Below are 18,954 nucleotides of genomic sequence, written 5' to 3'. Positions count from 1 at the left end.
CCACTGGGTACAAGGTTCTGAAAAGGCTTTATCAGTTCTAGAAATACAAATTGCATAATATTTGGGGAGCTGTGATTTTTCTTTTCAGCTACATATGCCAGAAAGGTATCTGAACAGGGAGAAAAATTCAAAAGCAGAAAACTGCTGTAGTTACGACAGTTTTGACGTGTTTTCCTTCTCTTCCTGTAAATTTGAGAGATTATGCTTAGGTAAGTACCCTATTGGCCAAGAATCTCCATGATCTATGAACACCAGCAAATATGTAGGCATCTACATTCTACAATCAGGCATAGTAAACCATTTGTTATCAGTATCAACAGCTAGAAAGGAACTTTCTAGGAGAAGATTTGCTACTTACCTGTATACAACACTACTAAAAACTATCCTGATTTCCCCTACCAGCTCTTGAATTAAGCAGTCTTTTAACTGAAGCTGTTTGCTGCTGTTGCTTTGGCAGCAGTACGCCAGCCTCAGTGGGGGAGATTTTCGGGAGCTTAGCTGTCACTTTGCTAACTGATCACAAGTCAGATAATGAACTCAGTTTTGCCTTTTAAATACACTTGTAAGGGGAAAAAAAACCCCACAGGTTAAACGTTTTCTAAGGTCACAAAGATCCAGTAATAAACTAGGAGCAGAACCAGCTTTTTGAACTTTAACCCCTTCCCCCAGTTCTCCTTGCTTATGGAAGTAGAGGCTGCTAAGATTTATGGCCAAAGGACTTGATTTTTTTGAAGAATATTTAATCCACAAAAGCTTCAGTTTACAGTATAAAAACCCAAAGGTGTCCATTTAGAAAGCTGATATCCAACTGTAGTCCATTTTTCTTAATTTCCGTAGCTCTCTTTCCTGGGATTTAGACAGTTTACACGTCATCTCTCCTAATAATTCCATAGGATTTGTATTTTCTTGTTCCATTTCAGTAACATCTCCTTCCTCATCCGAATCATCATCTGTTTTTTCACTTTCCATTTCCACTTCATCAGCAACTTCTTCAGCACTGGAAGATGATTGGAAACAACCCAATTAATGGATACTCTCACATACTATAGCATCACATACTATAGGAGAAGTACATTATCATGCAAATAACTAAGTAAACACTAGATTTTATTACTTAATCTCAGGCTACTTGCAAACTGCTATACTTCTCTTGCCATCTCAGTTACAAGCCATTTTTCAAATAGCTGTCCTCTGTTTTAAGTAAGCTTCAAGAAAATATTTTTCTTTCTCCAAATACTATGCACAATGTCAGAACAGGCAGATCATGATGTAAAAAGTTATAATCCCACAGGATCAGAAACACTGGATACACTGGTAGAGACAATATTGAAGAAGGCCATTCTTTCAAATCTGAAAAGGGTCACTTGGTCTTAAAAATTGCTACAAGATCTAGCGTTACTAGAAAAGAAAAAGGTTGGTTTTTTAGGTGCTAGGGAGGTACTTGCAGTGACTGCTCCCTTCTGACTTCAAGAGTTAAACTTGTGCTGAACTAGAAAGCACACTTGTAAAGAATTATATAGAAGAGTTGCCATTTAGAATGTGGATGCTAACACTATTAATTCAAATGTCTGTATGTATTTTGGATCTCGTTAGGAATGACCTGCATGGCAGAACAGTACTCCCAGAATCATCTGTTCTAATACAAACTATTTATCACTCACAAAATGTAAATGGTCAACATTGATATTACACTGTCTTATATCTATACAGTGAAATATTCTTGTCGTTCTTCAAGATCCCAATCCTAAAATCCTTATAAGTAACTTTAAATGTGCACTCGTAGCACTCGTACTAGTTACCCATGTCAAAGTACAAGATCTACATGTGCAAATATTTAGAGAGGCCCCTGAACTCCCAAATTCTTCAGTACTGAAACTACATGGAAGTTTCAATATATTCCTTGTATTAGACTTTTGCCAGTGTTTTGTTGATGTGGCAAAAATACTTTTACTTGTGTCATCCAGTAAGAAAGCTAGCAATACTGGCCAACACAATGTAGCAGAATTGTTTATACTGCTGCTATGGCAGAATATAACATGCATCACAAACGATGCAAACAGGGTTTTTTTTCTGGGTAAGCTCTGGCAATGTAAACAATCTTCTCTCTGGTCTTTCCAAATTCAGGATGGCAGCTAACACTGACACATTTTCAGCTCTGACTTGGTAGAGTTTCATTAAAGACTTTAAAGAATAGATTGCACAAAGAATGCAAGCATTTAAGTGGCTTCAGTGTAAGTGACAAGATATTAATCCTAATACAAGACTACAGTCATAACCCCTGTGCCTGCATTCATTTTTTAGCAGCATGCATTGATCTCAAAGGAGCAAGCTACAATGCATACTAAGTACCTATCAAACTTCTCCATTCAACTGGGATTAATGCATTGTAACACAATCTTAGCTGTGTTTACAGTATACACTATAAAGTGTAGTGTACACTACACAGTATAGACTCAGATTGTGGTGTTTGTTAATTTTGTAGTGATGAGGCACTGGAACAGGCTGCCCAGGGCAGTGCTGGAATCACCGTCCCTGGAAGTGTTCAAAAAAGGTATAGATGAGGCCCTTAGTGACATGATTTAGTGGCAGTCTTGGCAGTCCTGGGGTAATGGTTGGACTTGATGATGTAAAGGTTTTTCCAACTGAGTTGATTCTATGATTTTAATTAGGAACGAAATTTGAGTTCTAAACAAACTGTTAATATCAAACTTAAGGACTAACCTCTTGCTGTATCTAGAAATCAAAACCAAGAATCATGCAGGAAGTCATCATAATATCAAATTAAGTTGAGAATCTGACATTTATCCCAAAATAGCACTAAAAGCATTAAATCCCTGGAATAACGTTAAATTCATAAAGAACATTTGAGTATCAAAGGCAACATTTTGCATACAAGCACATTATCCCAAAGAACAGCAAAAATAACAGCAACAAAAGAGCCAATAGACTAAACAGCCACTCTGCAGCTCTTCCCAAACCCAAGTTGTTTTAAACAAATCTTGCCACAATCAAGCGATACACTAACTTATGTCAACAGAAGAATGAAGAGTGTTGGAAAACTGCTTTTATACTTTAAACAAAGATGTACATAATTTAAAATAACTTCAATAACTAAGGAGAGTTCTTCTGTTTTTCTTACCTTTTATTCTCTCTGGAGATGAGCAATGAATTAATAAATATAGGACATAGGAAGGAAGCAGATGGCAGAACATGCGCTGGAGTGTGCAAAAGCTGAAAAATAAAAGAGCAGCTTTATGAAAGCTTTTGTCATGATTTTGCTCTTACACTTACTGTAATTACTCCTACCTCTTTGACAGCGGGTGAATCTTGCTCATGCTTGTTATGAACAACTAGTTTTCCAAGGTCTGTATCCTCTTGTGATTGCTGACGTCTGTGCTTTCCCAGTAGCAAACTAAAAGGGGTCACTGGAAGACTTTCTTCTATTGCCAGCTTGAAAAAGGTGAAAGTTCTAATTAGACTTTTAGTGTCACAAATCTATCTCATTTTGAGTTATCAAAATTCAGAATCAACTGAGGTGACAGAACTCTACACTCAAATTTAACTCAACTGAGCCATATGGCTCTTTGTACTCATTCTCTGGCAGACATCCTGAGAGAATCCTACACAGAGGTAGTAAAACTCTCCAGGATTTGGGGTTCAAGAACACCAGATTTAGCTGGTTAATGTACCAATTAACTTCCAAATAGAGAAGCTGGTGCATGTGCCAGAAACACTAAGTATGGCTTTCAGATTCCACTTCTGACTAAAAGATCATTTACACTCCAGCATCTTCTGCTGAGTGACTTAATTACGTAACTGGAAGCAAAACATGGCATTTTCCTAGCTCAATAAACCTTAACCAAGTTCTGAGTTATTCCCCACCCTTGAAAGAAACTGATTGCTTGTACCCACATCCCCACTGGATTTTGTATTAGAAAGATATTAACTTATACTTCGATCTATTTTATCTAACCAAGCAAATCAATCAAGTGCTGCTGTTTTATTCTGTTCAATGGGTATGAAACACTTCTTCAACATGAATTTAAAGGACTGAATTTCCCAAGATACTTCTCCACAGAAGTATATACTGGAATGTAAGTTTGAAATTCCTTCTCACTGATACTGACAACTGTTCATTCTCATCAGAATGCGCAGCTCAGGCCACACTCAAGGTTCCAAGTGTTAAAGAAACCAAGATAACAGAAGAGCTTATTCAAATCTCAAGTGGTTTTGCTTCATTTGTGTGAATCCCTTTAGGAAAGTATCATTTTTTTGTTCAGGGGAAACAAGGGAAGGCAGGAGCAGCTCATTAATACTCCTTTTATTTTTTAAAAAGGTTTTTACAAAAGGCAATTCTGTCAAAAAATAAGCAAATACAGATTACTGCCCCTTCAGCTAAGTGCCTATGACCCCATTTACGGATCTGGTGTGCATTTTGATGACAGAAGAGGATGTGAATCTGACAAACTGAAACCAGCAGAATTCTGAACTGCTCTGTACATCTCTTCCAGAGCTTCTGTAAGAGGTACCTGTTTGCTGGATGGTGTGAGCCTTTCTTCTAGAGACCTTGTGCTAAGCGTCAATAGCTCCTAAAATACACAACAAAGTAGCAGAGTTATAGTATGTGAAACTGCTTTTCGCATTCCCATACCTTGACTACAGAAGCTTCCAATCGGTTCAAAAGCTTTTGTCAGCCTAGTGGAAGAGGACAACACATCTCTTCCTCTTTATTTTATAAAGAAATGGAAAGGAAGCGGGAACGGACATAAAGGCTCTGTGTTCATTTTTTGGGAAAACAAATAAAAAACTTCCCACCCACCCAAAAATTACAGGAAAACCTGAATAGCATATGAAACATTTCAATAATCAGCAATACAGCTTCTGGGTGGCTGTTGAACAGCATAGGCAATGTTCCCAAATTATCTAGTTTCTTGGATGAATGAAGCAGCAGAAAAACAGTTGAAAGCCTTTAATAAAGAACAAAGCACAGCTTACACTGCCCTGAAATCACAAAAAGAAACTCTTACACTCAACAGAGCAGAACTCTGAATTTGTATCAGTCTGCATTCAGGAAAATACTTCTTCCCCAAGAACCACCTCCCAGTCACTATTTCTTACTTGCGTATCCGTAAGGAAAAATAGTTGGGATCTTCTTAGCCAAAGGTATTTTTCTGACCCAGTCATTTCAGGTTCATCTCTTGGAACGAAGGCAGCAAGCAGGATCTTCTCTTTACAAAGGTTTCTCTGGATATAGATTGGCCGTGGCTCATTTGGTTTAAACACAAACACTGTAAAAAACCAAGAACATCTTCTCTTTAAATCATGACATTTTACCTTCCTGGATAGCTGTCAAAGCCCTCTCTATCACAGCCAGTAAGGGCTGCGCAGAATTGCCTTCAAGCACTAGTTTGCAGGAATTGTAACTGGATGACCTTACTGCATAATAGAAGGTACCTTTCACAGCATTCCAATCCAGAGAACATATTTGGAAAATAACATTTCTGTAGAACAGTAGCTCTAGGAAGAGTAATCATAATTTACAGTTAAAGCTCTAAAACACAGCTGTACAGTTCAACCAGTTTTCTATTTATAGGAGAGGGTCAAAACATCCCAGATCCTCACCCAGAGTGCATGGTTAATCATGTGCTACATCCTGCACCAGGAACTAACTGTTGGAAGAAAAGATGGAGAGCCAACATGCTTGACTTGCCGGCTGCTGTCAGACATGGCTCAGCTTCCCCCAGGTGCAAACACAGACTCAAGTTTGTCTTATGGCTTTCATGGGGCTGAATTCTAGGAAAACCTTTTCTAGAGATTATGCTTTCACAGTTTTAAATTCCACTGACTATTACTTGTCGAAGAAGCCTTTGTACTTACAGCTGGATTCTTTGGAGAGCCATGAGACAGCAGCAATATGTTCGGACAGGGGATCAGGTTGCAGAACTAAGACGTTGAGGTGGGCACTCCATTCCACTGGAAAGCAAACACAGCAACAGACATGAAGAGGTGGCATTCAGTTCTATCCCATGCTTTGCCACACAACAGGGCAAATAGGAATGACACACAGGGTCTTTACCTCTGGAAAAGGCATGCAATTTCATTTACTCCCAGGTGGCTAAAAATACACAAATACTATCAACTTCTACACTAACACGAAATACTAGCTATTGCTGTGTTATCCATCATCTAACTTAGAATTTACTCTGCACATCACACAAAGCGCACACATGCTGGACAGAACACTATCTTGTCTAAAGTATGAAAATTACTGTATTTCTATAGGACATTTTGTAGGGGGTCACTCTGGAATCAAACTAGAATTGTTTTAAGGTTTCATAGTAAATTCAAGTGTTAAACATTACCACACTAGCACACATTTAAGCTGATCTTACATGCACAAGTGAGCAGGTTCCAGCAACATAGAAAGCCATGATCAGTGGCACCAATAAGGTACTTGGAACATGTTAGTCTCCCAAAGCAGATGTTCCTACAGAAGTAAAAAGTCAAAACAAGTTAGTGACCTTCAGACTTCATCTGTTTCTCTATATAGGGATGATTCACAAGTCACAAACATTCCATTAAGATTTAGTTCTGATATTTAATTTAGGAGAAGTTTGCTTTTTGCTTTCACCTCTAGTGGCGTACAACTTCACACACAACCACCAGACAGGTCTGGGAGATTGAAAAGAATGCATAAATCTACGACGACTACATGTTCCTACAACATTCCAATCTCAAGGAGTGATTTTAAGCTCTTAAATAAGTTACAAACCCATAAGTAATAGTAAGTGTTCATACTGGGACTGGAAAATAAATTCCATATTTAAAGAATTCCTACTATTGCTCTAAGCACTAGAGAGAGAGAAGCAGTAAAAGTTATTCTTATAAGCTGCTCCAATTGAAGGAAGTGTGTGATTTGTTTTCACTTATTTTAATTTCTCATTCTCTTGTTTGAGAACAATAGAACAGCCTTCTGATTTCTAATGCTATAGAAAGTTTTCAAAAAAGCTGATAAGGGATGTAATTTCTGTATTAAAACATAGCCCTTTGAAATTATGCTATTAATATAATCCTAGAGTAATTTATTTCCTTTTAATATAGCCTATAGTAAAGGCTACAACAAAAGGAGCAGCTGGCCTGGGAAAAGCTTGCCACTGTACCAGGCTGTCAAGAGTTTTCACCATAGATGCAGTAAAGGTGTGGCTTACATGCCTCCCACAATTTTCCTGCACACCAGTTTTAGAATCATGTTTCTTGATTTCGAATCTCAGAGGGCCAGTAGAAACAAAACACACCTGATCATGCAAAAGAAAAGATTACAAGCACACACACACAAACATGGAAGTGAGAAATCTCTCTCTCTTTCTATGATTCTTTGTGTCGGAATTTTTAAAACATCATGACTACACAATGTTTTGCTTTCCATTTTAAGTGGTTCCTGGAAGCAGGTATATAAAATATCTCTGACATTACTGCAGAAATGATTATGAGAAGCAAGTCTGAGAAGCAGTCAGAAAAAACCCTTGGCACTAAAAGAGAATGCTACAGGAGGTTTGTAGCATCTTCCTGTTCCAGGAATTGTTTAGATACAGAGATCTAGCAGAGAGATTAAGTAGATGAACCCATGAGGTCACCTACTGCCCTATTATTTCAAGGTTATTTTAAGAAAAATGCTACTTTACCTGGATCAGAAACTGCTGTATTTTAGTACAGTCCAGGAAGCTCAATATTAAAGTTGTCCTATTCTTCGAGTCTCTGTCTTTTATCTCTAACATCAACCTATACCATTCCTCATTATCCTTACACAATAGAACAGCATCTAGACCTTCAGGATGTCTTTTATCATGACAGCACACAATGGAGCATGCTGAGATAGTCTGCCAGGCAAACATGGCTTCTCCAACGGAGGTTAGAAAGGATCAAGAAATCTGTTTTATAATACAGATAACCAGGTCAATATGCCTTTATGGTTTACTGATATAATCGCTTTTTTACACATGCATACATGAATAAAGAACAAACTTCTTATACTTTTTCAGTATTTTGATTAATCCCTAGATTAATAGGGAAAAAGAAAAGGGCTATTAACACACTCCTGTTATGTGCCAAGTGACACATATTTTAGTATGGGAGGTAGAGAAGTCACAAGAAAGTAAAAAGATGAAACTACGAAACTTGATCTTACTATTTTTAACAGTATGTTACCAGCCACGTAGAAGCCATTTTAGAGTCTTTTCTATATATGAACTTAAGACTGTTAAATCCAATGTTTAGATGAACATATAGAAGGTCTTGGGCTGCTATGAATTGATTCTTTCTGTTCCGAGAGTTCAAGACGTAAAAAAAAAGATGAAAAACATACCTTATTTTTCCAGGTGGATGGCAAAACGTACACTTAAGATCCCAAGTAACTGAATCCCATACAGTGACAGTTTCTTCAAAGCTAACAGCAAGCAAAGAGCCATCTTCTGAGAAACAGCAGTTCGTGGCTTGGTAGTTGTGGTAGCTGCCTACAAAGTCACAGCTCCAGCTCACACTCTGTTGTGCTGCATTGAACAAACAAGGTAGTTAATTCAAGCTCATACATGAAGAAATAAGAATTCAAGTATTAGAGCTGCAAAATAGGCTCAAGAGCAAGACAGATTTGTTTCAGAAGCCTTACGTTTTTGAAGAGTACAGAGAATCTCTACTGTTCTAGTACAAGAAACATCTAGTAGGTTTTTCATTTGTCCTCAGTTTTGCATTTAAACAGTGAATCCCGAGACTGACATGGCACAATATTCACGTTTACTTTGCCACCTATATTAACTGTGCTCTCAAAGAGGCAGATATTAGATAAAAGAAAAAAAGATACTGAAGGAGATTCAACACTTAGTGTTCTGAGACATAACATTCTTTTAAAAACTGTAGCAATAACACAAGCATTACTAAAAATCTGAATACAGGTTGCATTTGAGTCCAGCAAAGCTCATGGTTCATTTACATAAAGTCTGAGGATCGCAGTGGCCCATCAGCATGGTCAACCTTGTGTTGGTTAACCTGCCAGTGCACTGCGTTGGGATACCTGCCCCAATGTTGACAACCATCAAATAAACAGCAAGGTGATGTACTTACCACATAACATACATTTCCCTGTATAAATAAATTCATACAGCATGCTTTTGAAACATATGAGTAGGATGAGGAAGAAAAGGGAAATAAGTTCACCCTATGCTAAGATATCCTTTATATAATGGCTACGAGTTGATGATTAAAAGACCTGCCTGTAAAAAAAAAGCCAGAAACAATTCACTACTTTAAACTGCACGGCACCATCTAGAGGCACATTGAGAGATCTGCAGTTAACTGCAGTTAAAAACATGCCAGTGTGTTCTATTTATGAACTACTTATGTTCATTAACAGAAGCTGCAGCACGTTGAATCTTCCTACCTGAGCATTCCCTACTCTGTCCCTGCTGGGCAAATACACCACAGAAGTCAGCACTAATTTCTACTTTTACACTTTTAAACAACTAATAGAGGCTGCTTTTCCCTTCTGCAGCAGGCTCAGCAAGGCCTTTGCTATTTCAGGAACCTCCACATCAATCCACAGAACCGCAAAACTATGAGAGAACTCTGTCACATAGGATGCTTAGGAGAACACAATACTTCAAGCAACAGCAGAAATAGGTAAAAACATGGGACTCGAGGGCCTAGTTCTGACAGGATGAAGTTAGGCTCAGAAATTCTATAGCATGCTACAAGGGGCAAGCATGTGACCATATTTACCTTCTGGATCAGTGTCTTCTACCATCACCCAGACTTTAAACACACAGTCTCTGCCAGCAGTTACCAGTATCACAGAGTCATCTTCCAATTCATTCATGTCACGAAAGCACATGTCTGTTATGTGGTCTTCATGGGGCATATTTATCCTAGTATTCAGCTTAAAGCTACAGGAAAATAAAAAAGAAGCTTGCCTTTTATTTCATTTTGGAACTTCGGAAAGACTTCAGTTTAAGGTGATTCTGAAAGGGGCGGGGAGAAGAGGAATCAAAGAAACTTTTGTCTAATTAGGTAGCTAAATGGTATTGCGTTTACAGATCACATTTCCCTAATCACTTCCGTACAGCGAGAAAGGTTGTGGCCCAACAATGAGAAGGGATTATCACTAAGCAAGCACAGCTCTCAAATATTCAGCCTGAGCTCTGGGCAGTCTTTCCAGTACTTAGAAAATCAGCCACATAGCTACTACACCAATCAACTTTGTTTTGCTTTGTTTCTTCTTTAAGAAAATAAGAACTTATAATAAAAATATATATTTTTTTAATTAAAAAAAAAGGGAAAGTGTATGAACCAGATGCATATGCTAGCTAAAGAAAAAAAAAAACCAACAATAAAATCATAATCATCTGTACCCTGGAAGGACTAACCAATTCATGATGGATTAGACAGAGGCTGGAAAACTGATCAAGCTATAGAACCTTTCCTTCAAGGCCATGATTTTTAATACCAAGAAAATATGTGAATTTAAGTCCCATGGTTAAAACAGCTTGTCTGATTACTGTAAGTGAATCAGATTCAGAGCAATAATTTTTGGTATGTATTTACTTCAACTCTGTGTTGTTTCAGATGCATGTAGCATGCATGGTAAACTCTCCCTAGGGTATTCCCCAGGTTTTATCATCTGGAAAAATTGCCTTTGCAAGATAAAGCCTGGGTAGAATTTGTGTGATACTTAAGATTTTGACACCTAGAAGGCCAGCTCTATTACCATTACCTTTGTGTTTCTTCATCATAGAACCACAGCTTCAACTGTAACTCAGGGTCAGTTACTTCTTCTCTCTCTTCCACTGTGGCTAGCCACTTGCCTTGGGCACTAAACGCAACCTTGACCAAGTCAGCTTGCTTTAAACCTGCCTGGTGAATGTATTGTCGCTGCACAATATCCAACTGCAAAACAAAAAGGCCAAAATTTAATTTCAAAATTCAAGCATAGACTTACAGATATCATTCATAAAACCATGGAAAAAGGATGTTCTGAAAGCACCAATTAGAACTGACTGGCTGTGGCATATAAAAATAATGTGGGGAAAGTATAATTAGGGCATGTAACATTCCACAAGAATGCTAAGTGTAAGAATGGATGAAAAAAAAATTTTGGAGGGATTTTACCTAGAATTTGACATTTAACAGGAGCAGCACACTGTATTTATTCAACTATCAACATTTAGCTATGCTTAACAAGTAATAGAAATTTGTGATAAAGCCAAAAACATCTCAGCTTGGAATCCAGTGTCAGGCTATTATAGCTGCTGGCTTTTGTCCTGCTTGCCAAATTAAGTCTCCAAGTTCTGATGCATGACTTTAAGTTAAAGTTTTAGTATAAGCCCATCCAACTTACACTGAACAGCTGTTGATCACTTTGGAGAGAATAGAATTGCAAGTGGCCAGGCTCTCCATTCAGCACCAAAGCTTTGGTTCTAGGATCAACCACCAGACCAGTCTTCACATCCATACCTAGAAATAAAAATCAGATGACAAGTTACCCAAGATGGAAAGTGACACATTCTGCCCCCAAAGTGGAGGACAAATTTTATTGTACTTACTTTTGATTAGCCCTTGAATACTTTTAGAAAATCTGAGGTTGCTGTTGATAATTGTAATTCCTGAAAGGAAAAGCAGATAAGGTCTTGTGATAGGCTTCTGCAATGTAACCACATCTCATGGTAGGGCAGGGACCTTAACCAACTCTACTTGATCCTATAAATGTGTCTTTTCTCTATCTATGACAACCCTACACCAAGGTGGAAAGCCAAGTTACAGCCATCACCAGGCACATTCACAAGACTGATGAAAGACCAAAAGATCACTTCAAGCACGTGTTCTTTCACAGCAATATTGAATTTTTATGTAGTATCTAGTTAATTCATCTGAAATTAACAAAATAAAGCTCAAAGATTTGCATTCCATTTTGCATTAAGTGATACATAAAATATGTTTTGGCTTACTGTTGTCTTTATGCAGGGTGCAACAGAGTGAGCCATCAGATGACATGGAGATGTACTCAATAGGAGACCCCAAACGAGGAAGGAAATCCTTCCGACGGTCTGATTCATTGTGCCACAGAACTAAAACAGATTCAACTCCGCCACTCAGCAAGCTTGTTCCTTTTCCAGAAATAAAAATACAGTTACAGGTTTTGTTTTAAAAAAAAAAAATATCATCAGCATACATGTTTACAATGACAAACAAGTTTCTCAAAAACCTTTCCTAAACTGTCATGAACAAAGCAATTATTTCTCATATTGAGCCTGGGCACAAAGATATGTTTCTCATTATCCCATGTTAAATTGCTATAGAAACTTGGAAGTAGTAACAAGAATTTGTGCTAACAGTAAAATTTAAACAGTGTTTTGGGAGTAGTAGATCCCATTACTGTCTGGATCAGCTGAATTATCTGCGCTACAACATAGCTGAATTGTTCTCTTTCTATCAGAAGTACTTAGCAGTAAGAAATACCCTAAGGAGAATAGTTCAGATCACACTATTCAGATAAAAGCTAACCGTATTTTTGCCCCTAGGTTTGAGCTCAGACAAGACTGGCTTGTTTTATTTGGAGGCAAATAAGACTCTGGCAAGAACTCATCAGTATTACCGATAGAAGTGGGGGAAAGGAAGAGTGGTGGTGGGGGAAAAGAGGTAAGAGGATTCCACATTCTACCACAGAAGGCAGATATCTGACATTATGAATGCCAATCAAAATATACAACAACTGCCTCCTTTTTTACTTCAGATCCTTTCTGGACATATTTGAAGTTCTAGATACTACTTTCTTTGTTAATAGACGAACTTTTATTGATTTTTCCCTCCCTGCTGCAACTCTGACTTCAAGAGCATTTGTTTGCTTGTTTTTTTTTTTTCACTCACCCTCCACAGAATAAGCTAGATCCATGACAGTATCATGATGCCAGTGCAGTGTGGAAAACGTGTATTCTTTCTTGTGGTAGAAATTCCTCCTATGTAGGGAGGAATAGAACAGTTCTTTAAGCACAAGATCAACAGAGCAAACGAAAGGAAATACTTAATCAAGTATACCACCCTCTCCTCTAACCTCTAGACTAGCGTTTCTTGAATGCTCAAGTGATGCAAAGGGAGGGAAGGAACCATACTAGCAGGTTTTCAGCACCTTCCTGGTGCACACTGCACATCTTAGACATATTCAACAATTCAGCGGTGGGGAGGAACTTGGCAAGCGTATTGTTCTTATCCATGCAATTCTGCTAGTGTGCTCTCCCTAGGACTCTGTGCCCATAAAGAGTTATGTCAGCTGCTTCTGCATTACCTTTTTCAAATACAGTTTAGATTTGTGGAGCACAGGAGTATTTTCCCATATGAAATTAAACTGAAGCTGTACCTTGAAGCCAGTGTGTCAGTACTGCAGCTTCACAGGGCTTTGCCATTCTTTGCTCATTATGACTTCTGGAAATGGCAATACTATGGATGAATCAGACTGCTTTGCTTTTTAGGTTTCACTTAATTCCTATGGTCACATCACTTTATGGGGTACACAGCTGAACTAAAACGTGCATACCAGAGGCGAATCTTTCCATCAGCATGGCCCGTTGCAATACAATCCTCTGTAGGATGGCATGCTATGCAACTGAACTGACTGTTTCCACCTTTTGTCTTCACTGCATTTACAGAAAACCTTCAAGAGTTTAGAAAGTAACTTTAATTATATGAGGGTAAACAAAGCTTCAAAAGGATTACCTAATGCACATACAAATAATTCTGAGAACCAAAATTAAACATCTCCAAGTTGTTACAGTCACATACACTCTCAAAAAAAGTGACACGTTTTTCTCATTATTTCATTAGTTCTTTGCCTTCAATCAAGCTGAAAGATTTGTCCTTCCTTCCCTCTCCTTCTCCATCCCGGCCCACCCTTTCTCCCTGACCAAACTATGTCACTTTTTTCAGTCCAGCATCAGCCTAAGCATTTACCTGAAAAAAATACGTGCCCGAGCCAAAAAGCCAAGCTGCCATTGCAGCACCCCACTGTCTGCCTCTACAGGAGGCTTCTTACAAAGTGACTACACCCCCTCCAGCATAAAATCAAATGGCTGCTGACAAATGTAAACTAACGTGTGCACACATCACCAGTTAAGAGACATTTATGATATATCTGACTGAATCAATACCTGACACTTTCATTCTTACCTGTTCAACTGCTTCTGTTTAAAAAAATAAACTTGGAGATTAGCCTCCTTCACTGATGCCACATATTGACCCTGTTATAGTAAAACAAGAACATAGGACATAGTTTGTGTTCTTACACGTGAAAGAAAAAAGAAATCATGTTTGACTACAAAATATTTATAATCGAAAAGTAACATATATAAGCTGATATTAAGTAAATATTTTCCTATTTTAAGTGTTGTTCTTTTATTTTAATAATAGAAAGCATAAGTCTGACACAGATTCATTTAACTTCAGTTTTGTTTCTGTGCTGCTGTGCTTGTATAAAAGCATAACAGCATATAGTTCATTTGAGAGGAAAAAAAAAAAAAACCAACCCCAACCAACACCCAAGAGAACTAAAAAAACCCCAAAAGGTGAATATACTTCTCTTCCAAATGCGATATGCTTCGGTGATGCACCCACACCATCCAAAACCACTGACAATTCCTTGGCTTCCACATCTTGGCCTGCTGCTTTTGTCAGCTTAACTGAGACCAGCTGGAATGTATCTGAGCAAAGAAAAATCTGTTATCAAAAGGCTTTTATGAAGAAGTTTATGTACGTCCCTTAGAAAGGAGCTTTACACCCCTCCTACCTTAAAACTAACATGAAGTGGTAAATGCGCCATCCTTGGCAGTGTTCAAGGCCAGGTTGGAAAGAGCCTTGGGCAACATGGTCTAGGGTGAGGCATCCCTGCCCATGGTAGGCGGGTTGGAACTAGATGAGCTTAAGGTCCTTTCCAACCCCAAACATTCTATGATTCTATGAAAGTACCTTCCAATATTTTTAATATGCGTGAAAAAGTTTTTAATACCTTTCAAAAAAGAACTGTTTCAGATATTTTGATTGAAACAATAATAATGAAGATTGAGGACTAGCTAGCGGATACCAGTGCAACTGTAAGCAAAACCAAAGCAAAGTTACACAGAATTTGCTCTTGCTCTGAAGGGACATTTGTAGCAATATAGTTAAGAGTAAAGTCAAGCTATATTCATATTTATGTTGGACAAAATTTAAGGAATAAATTATCTCGGAATGCTGTTAAATAGGACAAGTTATTTATGTTAATGCTGCTTAAGGTGGGTGAACAGTCACAAGCACTGCAGCATACCCTGTATCATGGTAAACATTGCTTAAAGATTTGGTGCACCTACAACATCAGATGCATGCAGTATGTGTGTCAAAAGTGAAGATAAGCACTCTTCTGGACAAATATTAAAGAACAGATATCAAAGAATGAACACAGAAAAAAAACTTACAAAATGCAGCACTGCAGACACCTGGCACAGGACTTAAGTAGTATTTTCAAAACTAAGATATTAAAGTATGTTCTTGCAGCATACCATTCACTGACATGACCGTAGCTTAGACACAGAATGACAAGGATGGTGCTAATCATACTGTACCTCTTTCACCACTCTTTGGAATTACTACAAACAGCAAATCCTCAGAACTAGCAAGTGCATACAGTGCCAGAAGTTTGGATCCTACAGTGAAAGTCTGAAGAAAAAGAATACGAGGAGGTCAACAATTACTACACTTGCACGTACTGTTTTCAATATTGAGTACTGCCAAGTTCTTACAATAAGGAAAACACGTGTGCTTTAATGAAATCGATGTGTTAAAATTCTCAATTCTACAATAAAGGAGAAGACCTTTATTCTAACAAGGACTAATACAAATGTTAAAACAGTGCTAAAAATGTAAGACATCAGATTTACTGAAAAACCTGAAGGTACCTTACACCTGATACAAGGCAGAAGGTCCACCTATAGGAAAGTGCCTCTCTTTAGCAGACAATGGGAGCAATAGGACAGTCAGCAGCCCACATTTTCAAGCCACCATATCAATTCCTACTGGCATATCACAAACTGCAGCACAGTCCCCAAGAGCTACACTAGACTCTGAACTGCAGCAAGGAGCAAAGTTACATGTTGGTACATATTCCACCTTTTCCCCCCAAAAGATTCTGCATCATCATGAATTTCTGCAGCGACACACACATCAAGTGCCACATTCTATCACTGCCATAGACAGACAGTTTTCAGGCTGTTTTAATGGCAGAACAGCACATCTCAGACTGATTTGTGCCCATCTGTAGTAACAGCTGCAGAAATCCCTATTCTGGGTCTGACATGTGCTCAACAAGAATGAGTGAACATACTTTAATGGGAATGCCATCCATGAAGTCCCACAGCTTAATGCTGCCGTCAAGCGAGGAAGAATAGAGCTGAGGGGGGAAAAAAAAAAAGGAAGCTAAATATACCAAAACCAGCTTTTACATAAAATCACAGCTTAAAAGTTGATCAATGGAACTGATTCCAAGTGACTGAACCACCAAAAATACAGGAGACCGACCAGCTCTGTGCTGCCTTCAAAGCCAGCACAATGGAAATACACTATTATTCCAGTTTGAAACATACATTTTCACCAAGTGTGAAACAACCAACAGCTTAAACACTTGAGACTAATAGTGTATGTATGCACAGATATCTATTATGTGAACATGTACTAATCTTTGCATCAGATTTTACATAGATAATATGCAGATACAATCCATCTGGGCAACTGTATCTTTTTTTTTAACACCAAAAAAACTCAAGCACACTGAGAGCCAGGGCAGCAGCAGCAGTGCACAGCTAAGGCAGGCTGCCCATAGACAGAGAGCCACTGGGCAAATTAAAGGGATTAAGTCCAATCTGCATCTGTATCAGCAGATGGAGAGGGTCAAACACCAACCACAGTAAATGTTACTGATTATCTTACATGCTTCTTTTCCCCCTTCAATGAAAAAAAAGAAATCCTGTAAATTTTGCCGATATTTCCATTTTGCCGTTGTTCCATTCAACCAGTGTAACCCACACGATGTTTCACTTTTCTATTTGTAGAAAACAGCCACAAGGCTTGCCCTTCCAGCCAGAAACATCAGCTGAACAACGCTCTAATCGCTCCCAACCCCTTCTCAAACTCCAGCCAGCCCCCAGCCGCCCCGCAGAGCCACATAAGCTCGGCTGAGGAGCAGGAGCACCCCCAGCCAAACTCTCCTTCCCCCCCAAACCTGCATGTGGTTGTGCGGGTTGAGCTGGATGCCCGTCACCAGGTCGGCGTGGCCGCCCATCAGCCGCAGCGTCTCCTCGGTAACCACGCTGTACATCTTCACGAAGTCCCCGGAGGCACATAGCAGGTACCTGAAGCGGGGGGGGGGGGGAAGCACCGCCGTTAACCCGCGGGGAAAGGGGCTCAAGCACCGCCGGGAGCGGCCAGGCCGCTGTGACAGCAGCGGCCAGCGGTCCCCGCGGCAGACCTTTAAAAGCACATCCCCCCCCAAAGGTTAGAAGCCCAGGTCCCAGCCCCACTTACTTGGAATCGGCGGAGAAAACGGCCCTGGCGCCGTGGATGGTGCCGCCGCCACAGCGCACCACGCGGAGCGCCGCCGGCGCCACCATCTTGCCCGGGCAGAGCTCCGACCTTCCGCCCGCCGGCCCTCCTCCGCTGCGCGGCCGCGACGCTGAGTTCCGCCCGGCACCGGCATGGCGGCCGGGGTTGGTGCTGCGCCGGCGCCGATTGGCTCCTTGCCTGTGATGTCTGCGTGGCGGGCCGCGTGCCTCCACAGCGCTCTCCGCCATTTGCAATCGGCAGCGCCACCGCCAGGGTCGCGGGGAGAGCCCGCCCGGGGGCCGAGGACAGCACCCCGCCGGCCCCGCGCCTGCCGCACGGGTCTGCATGGGCCTTGGGGTGGCGGCTGGACTCGTGCCGCTGCGAGGGAAAGCGCTGTGCCCGCGCTCGGGAATGGCGCAGGCACGGTGATGCGAGGGGAGGAACGCAAAACTCCTTGTTTGAGCAGGCAGAAAGGCTGAGCCGAAAAATAGGTATGTTTTTTTAAAACCCTGGCCACAGTGAGGAGTCTGGAGCATCTCTTACGAGGAGAGACTGAGGGAGCTGGGCCTGTTTAGCCTAGAGAAGACTGAGAGGGGATCTCATTAATGCACGTAAATACCACAAAGGCGGGTGTCAGGAGGGCAACACCAGGCTCTTTTCAGTGGTGCCCAGCAATGGCTGTAAACTAAAGCACAAGAAGTTTCACCTCAACATGAGGAAGAACCTCTTTACATTGAGGGTGGCAGAGCACTGGAACAGGCTGCCCAGAGGTTTGTTGTGGTGTCTCCTGGAGACATTCCAAACCCGCCTGGATACGTTCCTGTGTAACCTGCTCTGGGTGGCCCTGCCTTGGAGTGGGTTGGACTGGATGATCTCCAGAGGTCCCTTCAACCCTAACTGAGGATTCTGTTATTCTATTCACTGACTTGGACAAAGTGTGAGTTTGCTGAGACAGAGCATTAATGTTCTCATGTCTGAAGGAAGGCTCCTGTCAGAGTATCAGGAATAAGGCATGACTTAGGGTGTCTGGGCTCTTCACTTCAGCTCTAGGATAGTAGTTGGGGTTCTCATGCAGGTGTGTATTCTGGGCTGCTGTTGATGTTATTGTAACAATCTCTGGTATGTTTGTAATTGTTTGTTAAACAGTCCCCGCTTCAAATAACAATAACATTAACAGGTGCATTCGGGGGGGCTACTTGTGATTGTCTGCTGTAGGCCGCTTGGAGGTTAAATGAGGATCCTACAGGGAAAGTAGTGCACTTGTTGGAGTATTGTGGTTGTAGGGAACTGGGTATGGCTGGGAGAGAGTATAATGCAACCAGAAATGTGGCTCCTATCTCCAGTGGTTTCTCA

The 18,954-nt window shown here is 40.2% G+C and overlaps 1 protein-coding gene across 2 annotated transcripts; it reads right to left on the bottom strand.

Annotated features, from left to right (window-relative positions):
• Positions 1 to 723: 723 nt before the first annotated feature.
• On the bottom strand, positions 724 to 17,847 carry WDR75 (WD repeat domain 75). 2 transcript variants are annotated; one of them, XM_030485980.1, is made up of 21 exons: positions 17,584 to 17,847; positions 17,282 to 17,411; positions 16,388 to 16,453; positions 15,630 to 15,723; positions 14,608 to 14,732; positions 14,203 to 14,273; positions 13,574 to 13,690; positions 12,910 to 12,998; positions 11,991 to 12,149; positions 11,589 to 11,648; positions 11,384 to 11,499; positions 10,760 to 10,932; positions 9,769 to 9,932; positions 8,363 to 8,546; positions 6,393 to 6,487; positions 5,878 to 5,973; positions 5,119 to 5,288; positions 4,530 to 4,589; positions 3,307 to 3,450; positions 3,140 to 3,231; positions 724 to 997 (listed from the first exon to the last, which is right to left on the bottom strand). In XM_030485980.1, the coding sequence occupies exons 1-21, from the start codon at positions 17,667 to 17,669 to the stop codon at positions 790 to 792; spliced, it is 2,499 nt and encodes an 832-aa protein (XP_030341840.1). In that variant the 5' UTR covers positions 17,670 to 17,847; the 3' UTR covers positions 724 to 789. The 2 variants fall into 2 exon arrangements, with proteins under 2 accessions (XP_030341840.1, XP_030341841.1); XM_030485981.1 differs by lacking the exons at positions 17,282 to 17,411; positions 17,584 to 17,847 and having other exon boundaries at positions 16,298 to 16,803.
• Positions 17,848 to 18,954: the final 1,107 nt, after the last annotated feature.

The sequence above is a fragment of the Strigops habroptila genome, chromosome 5 (genome assembly GCF_004027225.2).
Source record: "Strigops habroptila isolate Jane chromosome 5, bStrHab1.2.pri, whole genome shotgun sequence".
In the NCBI taxonomy this organism is placed as follows: domain Eukaryota; kingdom Metazoa; phylum Chordata; class Aves; order Psittaciformes; family Psittacidae; genus Strigops; species Strigops habroptila.
Note: the sequence above shows the minus strand (reverse complement) of the source record. Positions and strands in the feature narration are given on the sequence as shown.